Source organism: Myotis brandtii, unplaced genomic scaffold (assembly GCF_000412655.1).
Source record: "Myotis brandtii unplaced genomic scaffold, ASM41265v1 scaffold158, whole genome shotgun sequence".
Classification (NCBI taxonomy): domain Eukaryota; kingdom Metazoa; phylum Chordata; class Mammalia; order Chiroptera; family Vespertilionidae; genus Myotis; species Myotis brandtii.
This window is the reverse complement of record NW_005355753.1, coordinates 1,865,737-1,887,088: the sequence shown is the minus strand read 5'-3', so window position 1 is coordinate 1,887,088 and position 21,352 is coordinate 1,865,737. Positions and strand designations below refer to the sequence as shown.

General features: G+C 46.5%; 1 protein-coding gene across 2 annotated transcripts in view; it reads left to right on the top strand.

The window, feature by feature from the left end:
- The first annotated feature begins 49 nt into the window (after positions 1-49).
- CACNG3 (calcium channel, voltage-dependent, gamma subunit 3) overlaps positions 50-21,352 on the top strand; it is a 71,750-nt gene continuing 50,447 nt past the window's right edge. The window contains exon 1 of one of the 2 annotated variants that reach the window (XM_005862043.2): positions 50-890. In XM_005862043.2, coding sequence (XP_005862105.1) covers positions 680-890 — 211 coding nt within the window. In that variant the 5' untranslated portion in view covers positions 50-679. Of the gene's footprint in view, positions 891-2,092; positions 2,228-21,352 lie in introns of those variants that run through there. The other variant, XM_005862044.2, reaches the window with a different exon arrangement.

The window sequence follows — 21,352 nt, the reverse complement described above, 5'->3', positions numbered from 1 at the left end:
GCACCGCGGGCCTTTGGCCCCCTGAAACCGCCGGCCCCGCCCCGCCCCACGACTCTCTTTTCTCCAGTTTGAGCGGGGGTGTCGGCAGCAGGCGGAGAGCTTTCCTGGGAGGCAGGGGAAGCAGTGAACACTCTTCTCAGCGACTCGCCTCCCAGCAGTGCTATTTTTTGCCATCCGCCCTCACCCCCAGCACACGCGCGCGCGCGCGCACACACACACACACATGCACGCACGCACGCGCGAGCGCGCGCACACACGCGCACACACACCGAGACCTCTCTGGATTTCTTTGCCTTGAGTCTCCCGGGGCTGTGAGGAGCCAGGCGCATCTCAAACCGACCTGGCAGCTCCAGGCTCCGGAGCCATGCCTTGCACGGACTCTCATCTTTACCAACCTCCTGAGGAATGAAAGGAACCCAGGGACCCTCAGAAGGCAGCAGTGATGTGGACCAGCCCCCTGGAGCCTGCACCCTTCCCAGGGCCATAGGCGAACCAGGGAACTGGAGAGAGCTCCAGACAGGAAAGCCCAGCTTTCCCAAAGCCCCCGTGGATGCTGACAAACGGAGACCCGAATTTTTGAAAGAGCCTGTCTTAGGTTACCCAGCTGCAGAGTGATTTTTTTCCTCCGGCATTGAACTTCCCCTTCAACCCCCAGCCATACAGAATACCATGAAGAATTATGAGGATGTGTGACAGAGGTATCCAGATGTTGATCACCACTGTGGGAGCCTTTGCAGCGTTTAGTTTAATGACCATTGCAGTGGGCACGGACTACTGGTTATATTCCAGAGGTGTGTGCAGGACTAAATCTACAAGTGATAATGAAACCAGCAGGAAGAATGAAGAAGTAATGACACACTCGGGGCTGTGGAGGACCTGCTGCCTGGAAGGTATTTGCAAATTCCTCTCAATAATAATCCCGTTTCTGATATTCGAATATTCCACTGGGGGCTTGGGGGAGGCAGAATTGGCTGTCCAGACCGTTCCCAGCAAGACTAATGCCATGTTGTGTGGGATGAAGGGTTTGGAGCTTACTGGTTGTTTTGGTATAAGCTTCATGAGGTGAGATTGTGTAGCCCCCTAGGCAGCTCCTGCAATGAAGAAAAGTCTTCAAATACAAAATCCCTAGTCATTTTGTGAACTGCTTTGATCTCTGGCTTGAGATGGGGTCTTTGGCTCGCCTTGAATTGTGTTTCAGTGGGGGTGGGGGTGGGGGAGAGGGAGAGCGACTCCCTGACCTAGCCTGATGCACTCTAAGCTATTTCCTTATTTTTCAACACAGTCTTACCAGTTCCTTATGAGTTTGGTCTAACTAGATATTTTCATGAACTTCCATTGCCAACCAGTTCCAGACTAACATACGTGAACCCTCCCACACACACACATATGCATGCGCACGTACACACACACACACACACACTTTAAGAAAATGTCCTTATAAATACACATTTTATTATTTGGGGATCAAAACAAAAGTGAAATCTTGGTATTTGGTATACACCTTTCTTCTTTCCTAAATCTTCCCCAAATTGAACAGATATATTTTCATGACATTTGCATAAGATTGATTCTTTAAGAATGAACGCATGTCACTTCTAATTTTAAAAATTGAGAATCAGCTTAATTACAATTAAGAGAACAGATCAATTTTAGAATGTCAAGCTCTTGAGTAGCCTGTCTCACTATTAAACTTGCTTTCACTACACTGGAGTCACTCTCAGCATCACTGGGCAATGGCTGGATGTCAGTGGGAGAGAGCAGAAAGATAGAGAACAAAATCGAAGCTTTTGGAGCCTAGATGCCTGAGGGAAGGCCCTGGATTAAAGGGTTAAAAGGGAGTTTTCTTGGGCTTCTAGGGAACCTGCGAAGCTTGTCACAGTGATGGGTAAGAGAATCTTGATTCCCTATATGCTCCCTTCCCCTGCTCATCATTGGTTGTCCAGCCTGCATTCTCACTGGCTGGCACTTGCCAGGGCTTCTTAAAGACTTGCATCTATGTCAGCCGCTTAGGAAGTCATGCTATGACATCACTTGCTAGTGTAATATTGCTTCATTCCCTGGCCTTCTTCCCGTGTCCTGACACTCTGAACAACTGCTCTCCTGCCTGTAAGAGTTACTGCAACAGAGTCTGTTTCCAACGCACATTTGCAACTGGTGGGAAGTCCAGGTGGGAGAGGAATACTTTAAATGCAAGAAGGATCACTGTGTGTGAAGTCAGAATACCTGGGTAAGGCTGCAAATTATCTGTATGACCTTGGTTAAGACATTTGCCACTGTCAACCCTCAGTTTATTAATTTGGGAAATTATTAATTTGGAATAGGTGGTATTAAATTATCACTATCCAAAGCTCATATTGTATTCAGTATACTGATGGAAATTCTAGAATAATTCTTTCCTAAACATTGACAAGAAGCTAACATTTGTGGTTGGATTTGGTGAAGTCATTTACTTAAGGGAAATTCCATAATTCGCTTTCCTATATGGACAATAAGGAATTGAGTTACCATTTGTAAAGCTGGGATTTTGTGGATATTTTGATGCCTACATGGTTCCAGGGATGGCATAAAAAATCGGAGATTCCTACTAATGTCTGCGCATGTAGACCATGTTTCAGTTATTTCCGACTCTTCTGCCTCTAGGAACTAAACCTTGGAATGCACAATTAAACACCAATTTCCCCTTTAGGGCCTAGGATTCCCGAACCCTTAGCATTTCTCAGCTGATGGGTTCTCTTTTCTCCAGCAGCATGTCCCACACCCACAGTTGGCACAAGGAATCAGAGCCCCACCCAGGCATTCTGTGAGAAGTGAGAATTTGAATCAAGTGGGATTTGGTGAAGCTAAGACATGCTCTTGGTCGGGTGAATTCTTTTGAGAATATTGGTTGCAGCCTCCATAAAATTTGGTCCAGCTACATTTTTGTTTATATTTTTGAAGTATCAAACACTGTAAGATACATAAACTTTAATGAATCACAATAAAATTTTAGCTGTGTGTACATCCATATAGCCAACACCTAGGTGGGCCTGGCTGAAACTGAAGCCAAGATTTGCCTTCCTGTACTGACTACATCACGTGTTGGCATTTGCAGGGGCCTCTGGTTTCTGCGTGGCACATGCCGCAGACGGAGCCCTGCCTGATGACGTGAAGGTGCACAGCCATCTCCCGCTTGGCACCTCCTGTCTTCCAGAGCCTCAACATCCTCATTTTTTCTGGCCCTTTAAGTGTCAAAGGATAACTAGGGCATGGGGGCCTTGTAGCTCATTTTTTTTCATATCGCAAATTAGAGGAGTCAGTTTATCCATACTTTTTCCCCATGAGAGAATATGGCCATTTTGTCCAAAAGAAGAGAATGCTCAGCAGGAATATGACAGCTGTCTGCAATATCTGAAGAGCTCTCATACGAAAAAGAGATGTAAAGCGTTCTGCGTGGCCTCCAGGGGGTAGAAGTGGGAGCTTGAGGTAAACAGGTTTGTCCTCAATCTAAAAATGTGTCCCCTGCAGAACGGGGAGCTTTCAGAGGCGATGAGCTACCCACCACCGAAGTATTCAAATATCAGAAAGATATTCAAGTGCATCCATTGCTCTCAAACCCGGGTGGTCATCAGAATCACATAAGGAGCTTAAAAAGAATAGATCATCAAGCCCCCCAACTAGATTCTCTGCTTCCATAGGTTGGCAGTGGGCCAAGGGAGTCTGAATTTCCTAAAAATCCTCCAAACAGTTATCAAGTCAAAGCCAACTGAGTAATTACAATGGGCCTGGGATGACTGCTGAAGCCAGGGAGGCGATGTTCCCAGTGTTCATTTCTATCACTCACCACAGTGTCATGTTAGCATTTACCAGGTGTTAGGATTGTTCTAAGAATTTTGAAAAATGAACTTTCATCTTCAAAGGAGCTCAACACTATAGGTATTATTATTACCCTTATTTTACAGATGAGGAAACTGAGGCTGGAGAAATTATATAACTTTCCCAAGGTCACACACCTCAACTCAGCAGTTGCTTACTGCACCTAGGCCAGGTTGCTTCTCGGGGCATGGGCTGGAGAGCATTCCCTCGCGCTCTGGGGGACAGGCTGCGACTGGCACAGACATTTAGCTTGTGAGGACGCCCCGACCCATGGGCCTTGCCATTCAGATGCTCCGGTTCCCAGAACACTCAGCATGCCTGTGCAGTGTCTGCGGGCACGGGAGCCACCAGACAGGCGCAAACTCAGAGGCAGCAAAGGACATGCTTTGAATGAAAAAAACAATCGACCTATGTAGAGACACCCACACTGAGAAACCGAAACGAACGCCTGACTCATTATCTGGAAAGCAGGCAAGGCACTCACAGAGGAGAGCCCAACCTGCTGCGGGCTTTCAACAGCCGTGTGTGAATTTGAATGAGAACCTGTCTGACATGTGACGCTCTCATTAGGAAAATCTTGGAGCCCTAGACACAATCAAAGCGGTGTGTTGAGATAGTGGAAAGACCACTGCACGGGCCTAGGGGCGAGGAGCCCTGGCAGCTCACCCCATTTCTGTCACTAAATGTTATGTCAATTGTGTATGTTCTTTTCCTTGTTTGGACCCCGCTTTACCCAAATCTAAAATGGGAGCTTCAGATAAGATTAAGGCGTACCAAACCCAGATTTCCGCGTGGACTGGGCAGGCAGTGTAAAGTGTGAAAAAGGGCATTTCACAGTCCTCTTACTTCAGTTCTATGGGGGAGGGAGGGAGTAGCAGTGCATTGAAGAAGATGTGTGGTAACTGAAACTTTGTCTGAGTGTGGGGGCAATAGAGAGTGGTGGGGACTGTGGCAAATTGGGGAGCACAAGCCCCATCTCAGGGACAATTGCTACTTGGCTTAAGTTGATTTTTACCCTGGGGAAATGTGTTCCAATTTGGCCCAGTAATTCAAATTTTAAAATGCCAGGTAAAAACTCTCTTGATTTTTAAAAAGTGGGCAACTAAGTCGACTTTTTAAAAACATGGTGTCGGCCAAATCAAACTCACCTGCAGCTGAATTTGACCCCTGGGCTGCCAGTGTTGAGACCTGGAAATGATCTAAAAGGCCCTTTTAATTCAAATTTCTTATGGTTTTACATTTGATTACTGAATTGCTCTTCATTAGCTGAGGATCACTTTTTTGATTCATTAAAAAAAAATCCTACTAAGAAAAGAAAGCCCATTTAGGATTTTAGGACAGGGAAATTAAAAATATGAAAAAGAGTTTCAATAAACTGCTATTTCTGCTATAGATGGGCCTGAATGACATCAAACATCTGCCTGAAAAACTGGGGGGGAAAAATGAGTCAGTCATTAGAAGTTTCCCCATATTTCCACATCTCCAGATGGCTGCCTTTTTCAGCCAGATGGGGTTCTAGCGTTACTGGTGTGCTCAGAAGCCTCGGGGAAGCTGCAAAGATGTGGCTGGGCCAGGGTGAGCGCGGGACAGAGCGCTGCCTGGGTATTTCCCGTGTGCTCCCCGCTGCTAGGTGCTGCCACAGGCACCAAGGCACACTGTTCCCGCGCTGCCCCTGGGAGACTGTAAACTGGGAAGGACAGAGATTCTTGCCTGTTGGTGGCGCTGCTATATCCTGCAGCGGTTCTCAACCTGTGGGTTGAGACCCCTTGGGGGGTCTAACGACCCTTTCACAGGGGTCGCCTAAGACCATCGGAAAACACATATATAATTTCATATTGTTTTTGTGATTAATCACTATGCTTTAATTATGTTCAATTTGTAACAATGAAATTGGGGGTCCCCCCAAGAGGAACTGTATTACATATTGTTTTTGTGATTAATCACTATGCTTTAATTATGTTCAATTTGTAACAATGAAATTGGGGGTCACCACAACATGAGGAACTGTATTAAAGGGTTGCGGCATTAGGAAGGTTGAGAACCACTGCCTTAGAGCTTAAAAACAGTATCAAGGAGTCATTTCTGTGCCTCCAGGCCCAGATCTAAGGCTGTACCTTCCCTTGGCCATGGGTACAGAATACTTCGGTACTCTCTTACTCTCTTCCCTACCCCTGACTCTGCTCTTGTCCCTGCACTGTTCATCCTTGTCCCTAAAGCCCAAGAGGCAAAGAGAAGAGAGAAGTGAACTGGAGTCTTGAGGGAGGATGGGAAAGAGTGGCCAGGACTGTGCTTGGGGTGGGTCAGGATTGGCATGGTGGCAGGAGTAGGAGGGTGTGAGCTTGACTAACATTCAGCCAGAACATGTTAGTATAGCCATACAAGTTATTAAAATGTTGAACTATTTCCCTACTTGTTGGTAAACAGCTCCTGGCCCAAGTCCCCCCCACCCCCACTCCCACCCTTTGCCCTCAAAACCCCACCATAGTCCTTTCTGGATCCTCCCAGGCATCTAAAGATCCATCACATAAAAACTTAGACCTGACCCAGCAGGGCCATCATGATCCTGCTCCAGCCCTGTGGAAGCATCCGTTCTGATGGGCAGGCCTTGTGTCCTACTGGTGTTTAAATATTTTGAATCTTACTCCTAGATGTGTCATCATTGGTGGAAAGGAACTGCTTCTCTTCTTTCTACCTGAAACCCAGCCCCCTACCTTCTGACTCTAGGGCTCAACCCATCTTAGGAAGTAGGCACTTGAAGATACTTCTGATCCCCATTTGAAATTTTGTTAGAATAAAGGCAAGTGATTTGCATTCCATTGTCGGGTGACCAGTGCGGGTTACCAACCAGCATTGGGAAACAATAAAACAAGAAATCGGGCAAAAAGATGGTTTGTCCTTTGAATGTTCTCATAGAGCAGCGTCCAACAAGCTTACCTACGGGGCCATCTGATTCTCGGGGGACATAACATTGTCTGACTTAGCGTTTACTGTGAATGCGAGCCCAGCTGTAGTTACAGGTTTACTTGTAGAAAGCTCCAGAAGATGCACATACGCTTTTTGTTCAGTTGAGATCCAAATGGTTTCTGTTCATGAGAGGAGACAGACACAACTGTTGTGGATTTATTGCCTACCCTCTAGGACATTAATCAGTTTTATATCTAACTTAACTATCTTATTTCAGAATACTTTCACTGAAAAAATATATAGCATCCTCCTTTGAACCAGCTTTGTCATTCTGCCGGTTCCCTCACTGATGTGTTGAATAAAACTTGACATGAATTCCCTGTGTATTTTAAGAGAGTTGTGTTTCTTACAGCTTGGAAATGAGACTCTGACATGTGGAAGTGCCCCCAGTGAACCAATGCTGCTGAGGCTAAAGAGCAGCCCACAAAACTCCAATGCTGCTTCCCTCCCCCGTCCGCACCACTCTGCCAGAGCCCGCTCTCTCAGCCCTTATAGGAGCAAATGGCCTTTAATAATCCCTGGGAGATGACAAGAATGTCAGACAGCGGAGCTCTGGGGGCAGGTAGACACGAGTTGTTATCTGGGTCCTGCCATTTACTAGCCGTGAGACCTCAGAAGTTGGTTAACCTCTGAGCATGAGTCTCCTCACCTGCAAGAGAAGAAAGTGAAAGTAGCAAGGGCTTTCAGCAGTTTGTCTCAGTCCTTCCTGTGGTCCCTTCATTCCTTCATGTTTCTACATAGTATGTTGATCAGTAGGCCTTGATCCATCCATTTTAGACAAATGATGTTAGCATTCTTATATCACTATCCTTCCTCCCAATACCTTTAGTTCCTTGATGATTCTAAGAAGAATTCAAGATCCAAGTGCCTGGGAAAGAGACTGGCATGCCATTCCTGGACTGGACACTTGTCAGGCAGCAGGGCTGACCCTCTGCTCAAGTGCCTACTTCACAAGACGTGGAGGGAAGCGCCAGGGCTGAGTGAGGGGCTGACAGCAGGGCCGCCTGTTTGCAATGGGGAGGTGCTGGGAGTGCAGGGGGTCCTATAGTGGATGGCCGAGCTTGAGCCATTTTGTTAGTGCCCCACCCAACAGAGCAACCTGCTAGGCAAGAAGAGCCCAGCCAGGGTGGCACGGCGTTTGAGATGTTGCCCTGCCCAGGATTGCTCAGCTTAGGGGTCCAGCAAGGACTGAGAGCCATCCCATGCTCCACTCCCCAAACCATGCACCTTGGTCCACAGCGGAGTCTGTCCAAAGGGAGGAGGGCCTTTTACAAAGGCTCACAGGGTACCACGGGCTCAGCGGTATGGGAGCTGTCAGTGGTGGGAGCCAATGTGGGATGGAAAAGCCTGGACCCGACTCAGATGGCTGACATCAGAGAAGGCGGTGGCAGTGGGAAGGCCCCAGGGCCCTCTGCTAACCAGTGCAGGTGTCTCCCGCCACACAGAGTCCTGGCCATCGGCGCTAGCTGGAGATGCGGCAACAATGAACGACAGAGGTCCGCACCTTCACCCAGCCAAGTGGCACGTGACCTTCTTTCTCTTCCTGTTCCCTGGCACAACATACCAAAGCTGCCAGGATGCAAAAGAGAGAGGATCAGGGATACAACCTTGCAATCAGATATGCAACTGGAAGTTTTAACCACCAATAGTGGCTGGAAAGTTATAAAATATGCCCAAAATATCATGGAAGAAATGAGGGGTTGGATATAACACAGTCAAAAGATAGAACAGTGACACATTTACACGCCACTGACTTGAGACTCATCAAATAAACAGGATGTACTTCATGCTTTGCCTCTAAAATGATGGAAGTGTAGGACTCAGCGTGTGGAGAATGTGAGACATTCATCTCAGGGGTTGGCAAACTCTAGCCCATGTGCAGACATCAGCGCATCGCCTATTTTTGTACAATGCACAGGCTAAGAATATTTTGTACATCTCTAAATGGTTGAAAAAAATAAATAATATCGCCCTGACTGGTTTGGCTCAGCGGATAGAGCATTGGCCTGCGGACTGAAGGGTCCCAGGTTTGATTCCGGTCAAGCCATGTACCTTGGTTGCTGGCACATCCCCAGTAGGGAGTGTGCAGGAGGCAGCTGATTGATGTTTCTAACTCTCTATCCCTCTCCCTTCCTCTCTGTAAAAAATCAATAAAATATATTTAACATAAATAAATAAATAATATCAAATAATATTTCACAACACACACAAATAAGAAATTCAAATTTCAGCATCTATAATTTTGAATGTTGCCATTAAAACATGTGTGGAGTTTGTTTCTTATTTCATAAGTACCTACTTAGTATCCTCAAGTTTTCTGCCTAGCCTGCAAAGCCTAAAGCATTTACTGCCACTGAATAAATGGGACAGTTATTACAGAAATTTATAATAACATGTTATTTCTGGAAGTACCCTTTGTTTATCCAAGAGTATTGAATCGCACTTTTTCTTGCCTTTCTCCGAGACTCTTCATCCCATCAGGTGTTCTGTTGCGTCATCTCCTCTTTCCTGGAGACCTCGCACTCCGTTCTCTGCTCAGGGGTTCCTGGGCCCTTTTCTGAGAGGTTGAAAGAAAGTCAACACGAACCTTCTCTCTGTAATGGTCTCCAAGAAAAGGCAGCCCCTGACCAAACATGCAGGAAATAATATCTGTTGGGGCTGGAAAGAGAAGAAGCGTTGGGAGGTGATGTTCTGATGGCGGTAAAAGGAATGACACGAGAGATTAAGGGTAGACCCAGCAGACACAGCTGCGGAGGGTGAGGGTGAGAGAGGGAGGCCCATGGAGTTAGCATTGGGTCTCCATGTAGCTCCATGCATAAGGCTCCGTGTGCTCATGAAACTTCAAGAAAAATATGTGAGTGTGCGCTTCTATGGAGAGAGTCTCACACTCTGAAAACGTGAAGAAGCACTGACAGAGGCTCAGGATAAAGGTGAAACCTGAAGTGACACTTGGGATCACCCAGGCATAGGTGGTAATTGAAGGCTTGAAAGTGCAGAAGTGCCAGAGACAACCCAGGGGCACCAGGAGGCAACGTGACAGGACCCCGAGGAGCACCGGCACTTCCGGGCAGGGGCAGAGGGGCCGGTGAACACCGAGGAGAAGTCAGGATCAGGCGAGCGTGGTGAGGGTCTCTGGAGGCGTGCTCCCAGCTGACGCAATAAACAGCAAGGCCGAGACTAGAAGCTCTTGGTCTGAGAGCTCCCTGCAAGGCCCCTGCGGGCTGCTTCCTGGGTTTGCACGAGGAAGCCATGTCCAGGGGAGGTCTTCCCCTCCTCCTGGGATCAGCAAGCAGGTGAGACGCCAGTGTGGATCCTCACACCTGCTTCCAAAGAAGCTGTAGGAGAGGATGGGCCATGAGAATCCCAGGAAGAGGTGACAAGGAAACCGTAAAGTGACAATAGCTAACACTTAATAAACACCTTCTCCTTGCCAAGCTAGGAGCATCCATTTCTAGGCTAAACCCTGAGCATTTACTTATGTGTGTATCAGACACATGGTACATGCCAGGCACTTGTAAGCACTTGACACAGGGTATTCATCCAATCCTTGCACCTTCTCAGGAAGTAGATACCTCTATTGTCCCCATTTACAAATGAGGAAGCAGAGAGCCAGAGAGGTCATGGTTGGTAGGAGGCAGAGCTGGGACCCCACCCTACCTGTGCTGCTGTCATTACTGCGCCCCATGCACTTGGATAAACAAAGGCAGCTGAATCCCCTACTGGCCCCTGCGCTACCAGCAGGCCTGTTTCACCAAGGACTGAGGCTCAGAGAAGCCCAGTGGCTACACAGCACCTCCAGTGGCGGCAGCTGGGACTGCGCCAGAGCGCCACCCTCACCACCACACTGGCTCCCTTAGCAGGGCCCCGCCTGGTGGGGAGGGCCTTCTCCAGCCCGCCCACTCCTGTGTCAAAGAGAGTTTCGTGTCAGTCACCGGCTCTGAACGCCTCAACAAGAAATATAATTGCGAAAAATAATAAACCCAACCTTTGCCCAATTTTATTCCAAATCCAGAAAGCAAGGTCAAGGAAAAGAAATGGTAGAGCTAGCTAGATTTAGATGTTGTGGCTCTAGGCTGCAAAAATACAGCACGGGCCTTAACCAGTTTGGCTCAGTGGATAGAGTGTCGGCCTGTGGACTGAAGGGTCCTGAGTTCAATTCCGGTCAAGGGCACATGCCCAGGCTGAGGGCTTGATCCCCTGTAGGGGGCGTGCAAGGGGCAACCAATCAATGATTTGCTTCATCATTGATGTTTCTATCTCTCTCCCTTCCTCTCTGAAGTCAATAAAAACATATTTTAAAAAATACAGCATCTCTGGAGACCAAATATACTTTTTTTTTTAAAGGCACCACCGATCACTAGAATTGAGAACAGTTTCTTTCCCAAAGAGTCTGGCTGCTTGCAGGCCAGCACACTCTCGGAGACTCGGGCAAACTCTCCATGAAGATGGGGAGCTGCAAACCCAGGGGCCGTGGGGTTCGTGGCGGCCCCGCGTCCTGAGGACTGGACTTGGGCACACCATCATTTGACTTATTTGCGTTTTAGAGTCTGTGGCAGGCAGGGGTCAAGGTTTCTGTCTGATAACTCTGTGGCTTAGGGACCTGCAGCCGGTTCCAGTGCAGCGCTCAGAGGGCCAAACCCACCTTTGATGCCACCAGACCTGCCACAGACCAACGCCTCACCAGGCTGGTTCTCCGTGACCGTGGCCTCAGCAGTCCAGGCGTGGGCAGCCGAGATGGGCATGGGGCAGGCAAGACCTGACACCATCATCCACCTTTTCCTCGCACACTGTAGAGAGGCACTGTCCAATACCTGATCACCATGGAAACGCTCCTTCTCCGCCACCCTTCCCAGGACCCCGGCCTAGAACCAGAGCCTGGCACATAGCACATGCCCAGGGGACATGCACGGAATGTGCTTCGTGAGGCAACTCACTCACCTTGAACTCCGAGACGCCCCCCTAACCTCTGGCAGTCGCTCTCCTGGGCTCAGTGCTTACAGACCTCCCGCTAAAGCACACCCTGCAGTCCCGGCCGCCCTGTGGGCCATGCAGGAGCCTGCAGCTCGGGGCCATCGGACTCCACAGTCTTGAAAATTTCAGCGTTAGTTCTCCATCCCTTATTTTCCATCTTTTCCTCAAAGATTATGCAGAGAGGTCCCACCGTCTCCTTTAGAAATGTCTAGTGTTCTGGGTGCAGCCCTGTGGGAGGAGAGGGGAGGAACAGGCTGCGTGGCTACGCTGTGCACACACCCAGCGGACACTGTGTCTATTCTTCCGGCTTAAGAGTCTGTACACAGTTACCTGCACGTTTGCCACATATTCTATTCAGCACCGCGCGCAGCTGCTTTAACTGCAATCACACCCACCTGCGAAATCAAAGCGATTCCGAGAATCCTGGGTCTGCCGTCTCCTCTTCCAGTGTAAGACTCTGCTGTCCCGCGGAAACTGGTTTGGGCAAAGAGCAGTTCACAGAGATGCATACTCACCGCAAATCATCGCCCTTCGCCATGACAGGACGCAGAGCCAGCGACCTGTTCACCAGCTTAAGATGCCTTAAAATACGTACTAGCAAGTTAGTCCTGGTTTTTCAAAATAGTACTTTTCACCAAAGACGATGGACGTGGCTCGCAGTCCGTGTTTAGAGAAAAGTGAGACTATCAGATGTGCGTCGGGTCGGAGTTCTGCTGCTCAGCGCTCAATGCGCTCAGTGCTCCTCCACTTTCCACCGCGGCCTCGCTCCTGCCCCTGCCCGGGGAGATGGCAGGGCTGGTCCCAGAGACACTAAGGTCTGAGCCCGCCCCGCAAGGGTCCTGGCAGAGTCCCTGGGCTCGAGGCCCTCAGGTGGGAGGGTGGGCTGGTGGCAAGGAGGATGAAATGGTAAACAGTGTGGCTGAGGCAGGGTCCCCTGAGAAGGTGACCTTTAACCCAAAGTGTGGGGGAAATGAGGAGCCACCCAGGGGCTCTGGGCGGAACAGCACTCAGGGCAGAAAGAGCATGAATGCAGAGGCGGGAGGTGAGGATGTGGGGGGTCAGGAGCCAGTGTGGCTAGGAGGGGAGGGGAGCGGCACAGACAGCCCAGGCCCTGGCGCCGGTTGGGCAGGTCTTGAAGGAAGTTGTAAGGACTGACTGAGCCCAGGGACGCGCGTTCTGGAGGTCGCCATGTCCCAGCCTTCCCCACAACTGCGCTGCTTACCACTGGACAGAATGGCGCTTCCTGTGACCCCACTCCCTGCAGGCTTCACCCTCAGCCTCGCCTCACCCTGGCCCATCCCTCTAGGACTGGCGTCTCCTCGGCATTGTCGTCCTTCCCTGAAGACAAGGTGGCCGTTGTCAGTGTTATGCTTCTCACGTGGGAACATGGCACAGACATGACAGCATGTGGGAGGCAGGTGCTCAGAGTCTGAGGGCCATTGTCCTGCTGGGTGGGCCTCCTGGCTCGGGCTCCAGCCTGCTCCGCCCACCTGCACCTTCTCCTGGGCCCTTCCCAGCCTGCAGACCCTTAGGGGGTGGGGAGTGCGTGGTTTGCCTTTGGGGACAACTTCAGCCTGTGTTACCTGCTCTATGAGTACCTACTGAACACCTACTATGTGCTAGACACAGCATTCGGTGGACACGCTGCTGTCTCTGGGAAGGTCAGAACTGTGTAGGGAAGATGCTGAGAAGTGCACCCAGCAGAGATGCAGGATGCTCCTGGGCCCGGGGGCGGGGAGGGGGGCCTCAGGGGAGGGGCCCTGTCACAGAAATGCTCTCCCAGGGCTGTGTGTGTCCAAGCCGCCTGGCCTACAATAGGTGCTCAAAACCCTCTTGCCAAAATGCACGGAAAAAGCAAGTGTGTGTAGGGTCCACAGAGGAGAACTGACTTCTCCCAAGAGTGGGGCTGGAGCAGAAAGAAAGCCAGCCTCCTGGGCTCTGGTCCTCAAGCAGGGAAGGGGCAGGCTGGTAGCCCGCCTCTAGAGACCAGGGAGACACACTGAGTGACTGCGCCTCTCTCTCTCTCTCTCTCTCTCTCTCTCTCTCTCTCTCTTTAAAAAAAATCCTGGGTATTTAATTTTCGTCATGTTCTTTTGAGTGGCATATTTTTCCTATTGTATTTCTTAATGAAAATACTTTTAATATAAAAGTAACACAAAATGCATTTCAATATAAATTTTTAAAACAAAAAAAGACAAAGCAAGGTTTCCCCTCTACCCTCACTACCGTCTCATTTCCTCACCCCCAATGGCTGCGATCCCAGTTTAGTAAATAGCTAATAAACATCTTTGCCCTATTTTTCTGCTGTACTAAGTCAAAAAGATTAGAAAGGTTATACTTTTCTCTTCAAGCTAAAACTTCATACTTTAATTAAAAGCCTTTATCTTACAGTTTATTAAGACATTACTCACGCACACTATTCAAACGTCATATCGCGTAGAAGGGGCTTTAATGGCAAGCATCGCCTCGCGGTGCTCCCGCGTCCTCGCCCCAAGTCTACTGCTCAGAGTAACCGTTTCTGACTCGGTTCCTCTGGTGGTTCTATCCAAACCTCTAAATAATATGTTTGCCCTTTATTTCTTGATTTATAATCTATTGACTTCCTGCCACAATAGGTGGGGATTTAGCGGGCTCACTCCACCCTTCATATTGATTACCTTTCCATTTCTAAAAAAATAACATAAATCTTCATTTCTTTTGCCTCCTCCTTGGGTAGAACGTCTTAGCTTCCCACCTTATGGGATGCGGCTGTCCACGTTCCCCCTCCTGCCTGCCCAGGTCCAGGAGCTGCATTTTTACCTTTTCGCTGTCAGATTCATTCCATTGGGATTCTGCTCTCTGACTGCGCTAACATCTATGTTGGGCTACAGATCAATTCTGAACTCGGAAACCACTGATCATTGTTTGATGTAGACAATGTTTAATGCAGGACCAAGCTCTTCTCAGGATTCCGTCCTCCTCTTTGCTGGTTCAATGTCACAGTCTCTGAGTCACTCAAAGAGAAATGTCCAAATGGAGGCTCCTTTCTAACCCTTCACCAGCTCAAAATCCTGCCATACATTTGTTTATATCACACTTGGCTTGAGGTACACTTTTTTTTTTCCTGGAGTTTCTCTTGAACTCAAAGTGTTTTTTTAAACAGGTCATTTTAGAATAAAATTGAGCTTTTTAAACACGAGCTCTGTGGAGGGGAAAGGACCGTCTGGAAAATGCCCCTCCTTCGCTCCTGCTTCCTTGGTACAGGGCAGTAGATAAGAACTCCGCCTTAGAGTCAGATGCTTGCTTTCAAATCCCAGGTCAACCACATAGAGAGTGTCACTTTGGGCATGTTACTTATCCTGTCCGTGCCTCAGTGTCCTCATCTGCAGTGAACGGGCTATATTTGCACAGCGCTCAGTGCCTGGCACATGTGAGAACTAACTTGGTGTTGATTGTCACCGTCTTCCTGTGATAAACAGATCGGACAGAATCTGCCCATCTGCATTTTCTGCCGTCAGCAAGGAGTCCTGCAGGCGTGGTCCCCTGCTCCGCTATCCCCCAGAATCTCCCCAGTCTGCTTCCCAGCGCCGTGTAGCTGATGAGACCCTGCAGGAGGCCAGACTCGGAGTCCTTGGTGGTGATATGCTTGGGCCTGATTCTTTTCACGCTGGTTGATGAGGTGGTTAAAACCTTAGGGAATCTGACTGAGACACATGGTGGAACCATTAGGCCTTAGTAAATAACAATAGTGAGTGCATCCTGGGTGCTTAATGCATTGGCTCACTGGGTCCTCTCAAGAGCCTTATGGGTGTCACACCCATTTTACTGATGAGCAACTCGATCTCAGAGGAGCAACGGTCCCAAGTTTTTGAAGCTAGTGAGGGGTAGAGGCGATGCAATTCCAGGTCTTTTAAATCCGAAAGCCGATGTCCTTCATGCTGATGTTACAGCCCGGTGTTCTCGAAGTGTGTTGTTAACCCCGGGGGTGAGAGGATCCCTCCCCAGACCATGTCATGGGGTCTGCAACGTCTACTTCGTGGTAGTCGTGAGGCGTAGTTGCCTTTTGCGCTGTGTTGGCGCTTACACTGATGAGTCAAAGCAACTGCGAGGAGCAGGGGCAGTGCCCCAAGCGGCCACCGCCACCACCCAGAGGGAAGAAAGCACTGCGGGCACTTTGAACAGTCCTCGGTGCAGCAGTACAAAAGCATCGATTTTATTAGATTTTAGTAAATCTCGAACCTTGCATTTAGCAAAACGGGGAGTACATACAAAGCACTTGGGCTTTTTGCCAAAGTAAGAAGACGGTCTCCAGCAGGGCCCTTGTGCGGCTGAGCTGCGAGCTGAGCCGGCTGCTTCCCCCTGAAACACCGTATTTACTTGAACAAACAATTGATGGGCAAACTATGGCTCTCAGGCTTGCGGAGCTGACAGACCTTTTCTCCAAACTGAGCTAAGAGAGCTCGTCACTTCAAGAAAAGCAGCTGACAGTATTTGTTGCCAAAGATAAAATTCAAAGTCTTAAGTGAAAATCACAGTTTTGCCTCTATCTGCTCCTATGAGCAAGTGTCATATTTAAATCTTGTGTAATGAAATGTGCTTGCAAACAAAGCACCAGGTCTTCAGCACATTTGAAAGACCTGTGTAACTCAGTGAACCAGTCGTTTCCAAATGACCGATGCATGATGCTACAAAACTATCCACGGGTAAAGAGTCACTCAACACGGACCAGAACAATGGAGTTTAATGCACTAGACCAGTGATGGCGAACCTATGACACGCGTGTCAGAGGTGACATGCGAACTCATTTTTTTGTTTGATTTTTCTTTGTTAAATGGCATTTAAATATATACATGGGGGTGGTGGAAGAAGAAGAGAGTGAGCAAGAAATTGAAAACCTATTTGAAAAAATGACAGAAAACGTTCCTGACCTGGTGAAGGAAATAGACATATAAGTCTAGGACAGTGGTCGGCAACCTGCGGCTCGGCAAACCGCGGCTCGCGAGCCACATGCGGCTCTTTGGGCCCCTTGAGTGTGGCTCTCCCACAAAATACTGGCTCTTCCACAAAATACCGACTTCTGCACATGGGCCACAAAGTTTCAATCGCACTGTACATGCGCACCCACACGTGGTATTTTGTGGAAGAGCCACACTCAAGGAGCCAAAGAGCCGCATGTGGCCCTTGAGCCGCGGTTTGCCGACCACGGCCCTAGAGCATGAAAAGTTCATTAGATTGGTTTCAGATTCCATGTGGCAGCTAGTCTTTAAGACAACACTGCTTGCCGCGTTTTGGTGTAGTATCATGGAAGACTAGCCACCGTTCTCTTCAGAGGCTACTCAAACACCTCTCTTTGCTACTCACAGGTTTGTCTGAGCTAGGTTTCCTTCAGATAAAACAGCATTTGTCAGCAGAGCAAATGCAGGAGCAGATATGAGAATCTGTCCACCTTCTGTGAAAAAAAGTTTCATTGTTTGGCACATAGCTATCCAGTTTTCCCAGCACCATTTACTGAACAGACTCTCTTTACCCCATTGTGTGTTTTTGTCTCCTTTGTCAAATATTAATTGACCACAGAGGCGTGGGTTTATTTCTGAGCCCTTGATTCTGTTCCATTGATCTATGTGTCTCTTTTTATGCTAGTACCATGCTGTTTTGATTACTAGGGCCTTTTGTATAGCTGAATATCAGGTAGCATAATTCCTTCAACTTGCTCTTTTTTCTCAAGATTGCTGCGGCCATTTGGGGTCTTTGTGGTCCCACATATACTTTTGAAATATTCCTGCTAGTTCTGTGAATACGCCCTTGGTACCTTGATAGGAATTGCATTGAATCTATAGATTGCTTTGGGTAGTATGGACATTTTAAAGATGTTATTTCTTCCAATGCATGAATACAGTATATGCTTCCACTTATCTCTTCAGTTTCTTTCTCAGTGTGTTATAATTTTCCGAGTACAGGTCTTTTACATCGTTGGTTAAATTTACTCCTAGGTTGTTTTTTTATGCAATTGTGAATGGTATTTCTTAGTTACCCTTTCTGATAGTTCATTATTGGTACATAGAAATCCAACTGATTTCTAGATATTTATTTTGCATCCTGCTACTTTACTGAATTCACTGATCAGTTCTAGTAATTTTTTTGGTAGAATCTGTAGGGTTCTGTATATACATTATCATGTCATCTGCAAATAGTGACACTTTTACTTCTTTCTTTCCAATTTGGGTGCCTCTTATTTCTTCTTCTTGTCTGATCGCTGTGGCTAGGACTTCCAGTACTATGTTGAATAAGAATGGTGAAAGTGAACATCCCTGTCTTTTTCTCAATCTTAAAGGAAACAAAAGCTTTAGGTTTTTACCCATTGAGTATGATGTTGGCTGTGGATTTGTCATATATGGACTTTATTACGTTGAGTTATGTTCCCTCTATTCCCACTTTGCTGGGAGCTTTTATCATAAATGGGTGCTAGGTCTTATCAAATGCTTTTTCTGCTTTTATTGATACAATCATGTGGTTTTTATCCTTCATTTTTATGTGATATATCATGTTTATTGATTTGCAGATATTGTACCAATCTTGCATCCCGGGAATAATTCCCACTTGATCATGGTGTATGATCTTTTCAATGTATTGCTGGATCAGGTTCATCAGGAATATTGTTTTTTGTTTGTTTGTTTTATTTGTTTGTTTTGTAGTGCCTTTATCTGGTTTTGGATTTAGGGTCATGCTGGCCTCATAAAATGAGCACAGGAGTCTTCCTGCCTCTTGAATTTTTTGAAATAGTTTGAGAAGGTGTTAGTTTTTCTGTGAATGTTTGGTAAAATTGACCTGTGAAGCCATCCAGCCCAACACTATGGTTTGATGGGAAATTTTTTATTACTGCTTCAGTTTTACTAGCCGTAATCTGTCTATTCAGATTCTTTCTGATTTAGTTTTGGAAAACTGTATGTTTCTAGGAATTTATCCATTTTGTCCACTTTGTCCAATTAGTTGGCATATAGTTGTTTGTAATATTTTCTTCCAATTCTTTTTATTTCTTTGGTGTCAGTTGTTACTTCTCTTTCATTTCTGATTTTATTTATTTGGCTCCTCTCCCTTTTGTTCTTGATGAGTCTGATTAAAGGTGTGTAAATCTTGGTTTATCTTTTCAAAGAACCAGCTCTTGATTTCATTGATCTTTTGTATTTTTTAGAGTCTATTTTGTTTATTTCTGCTCTGATCTTTATTATTTCCTTTCTTCTACTCACTTGGGGCTTTGTTTGCTGCTCTTTTGCAAGTGCTTTGAGTGTAAAGTTAGATTGTTTATTTGAGATTTTTCTTGTTTCTTGTGATAAGCCTGTAATGTTATGATTCCCCTCTCAGGATTGAGTTTCCTGTGTGCCATAGGATTTGTGTTGTTGTGTCCTCATTTTTTCAAGGTAACTTTTTATTTCTTCCTTTATCTCATAGTTAACCCACTTCTTATTTAGTAACATGTTATTTAGCCTCCATGTCTTTGTGTGCTTTTAGTTTTTTCGTGATTGATTTCTAGTTTCATACCATCAGACCAGATGATTGATATGATTTCAATTTGTTTTAATTGTGTGAGTCTTGTTTTATGTTCCAACATGTAGTCTATTCTAGAAATGTTCCATGTGCACTTGAAATGAATGTCTATTCTGCTGCTATGGGGTAAAATGCTCTGAAGATATCAATGAGATCCATGTGATCTAGTGTGTCATTTAAGGTTGCTTTTTCCTTGTTTATTTTCTGTCTGGAAGATCTACCCATTGATTCAGTGGGGTGTTAAAATCCCCTAGTATGACTGTATTACTGTCACTCTCTCCCTTATGCCCAGCAAGATTTGCTTTACATATTTAGGTGCTCCTATCCTGGGTGCATACATGTTTACCTGGGTTCCATCCTCTTGTCGGGTCGCTCCCTTTATCATCATGTAGTGTCCTTCCTTGTCTCTTACAGTAGCCTTTGTCAGATATAAGTATTGCTTCCCCAGCTTCTTTTCCTCTCAATATAAATAAAATATGTTTTTCCATTCCTTTACTTTTAATCTGTATCTTTCATTCTGAGGTGGGTCTCTTATACACATATATATGCATCTTGTTTTCTTATCCATTCAGCTACCCTGTGTCTTTTTTTAACAGTTTTTTTTATTGAATTTATTGGAGTGACATTGGTTAATAAAATTATATAGGTTTCAGGTGTACAATTCTATAATACATTATCTGTATATTGTATTGTGTGTTCACCATCTGAAGTCAAGTGTCCTTCCATCACCATTCATGCCCCCTATACCCTCTTCTACCTCCCCCCACCCTCATTTCCCTCTGGTAATCACCATACTATTATCTGTCTCTATGACATTTTTTTGTTTATTGTTGTTGTTGCTTTTTAAATAATTTCTTGATTTTTAGCATTTAATCCATTTACATTTAAAGTGATCATTGATAGGTACATATTTATTGCCATTTTATTCTTTTAACTGTATTCCTCTATTTCCTCTCCTCCTCCTCCACATCCTCTTCTTCCTCCCTCTTCTTCAAGAAGACCTTTTGCCTGGCCAGTATGGCTCAGTGGTTGAGCATCAACTCACGAACCAAGAGATCACCGGTTCGATTCCTGGTCAGGGCACATGTCCAGGTTGCAGGCTCAATCCCCAGTAGGGGGCATGTAGGAGGCAGCCAATTGATGTTTCTCATCCATGTGTCTAGCTCTCCTTCTCCCTTCCTCTCTCTCTAAAAATCAATAAAACCATTTTTTTAAAAAAAAGAAGGCCTTTTAATATTTCTTGTAATATTGGTTTGGTGGTAGCAAACTCCTTTAGCTTTTCTCCTTCAATTTTAAATGATGTTCTGCTGGGTAAAGTAGTCTTGGTTGTATGTCACTTTGAATATTTCATGCCAATCCCTTCTGGCCTGAAATGTTTCTGTTGAAAAATCAGCTGTCAGTTTTATGGGAGCTCCCTTGTAGGTAACTAACTCTCTTCCTCTGCTGCTTGTAAGATTTTCTCTTTGTCTTTAACCTTTTGCATTTTTTAATCCTCACCTGAGTACATGCTGAGAGAGAGAAAAACATTAATGTGAGAGAGAAACATTGATCACTTGCCTTCCATACATACCCCAACTGGGGATCAAACCTGCAACCCAGGCATGTGCCCTGACCTGGAATTGAACCAACAACCTTTCGGTGCACAGGACAACACTGAGCTAACTGCGCCAGTCCAACTGGTCTAACCGTTTGCATTTTAATTGTGATGTGTCTTGGTGTGGACCTCTTTGGGTTCGTTTTGTTTGGGACTCTGTGCTTCCTGGATGTGTGTGTGTGTATTTGTTCCCCCACCAGGTTAGGGGAGTTATCAATCATTATTTCTTCAAATAGGTTCTCGATCCCTTACTCTCTCTTCTTCTGGTACCTCTATGATATGGATGGCATTATGCTTCATGTTGTCCCTAATTCCCTTAAAATATTCTCACTTTTTGAAATTCTTTTTTCTTTTTGCTGCTCTGATTGGGTATTTTCTGCTACCTTATCTTCCAAGTCACCGATTCGATTCTCTGCTTCATCCAACCTGCTGTTTATTCCTTCTAGTGTA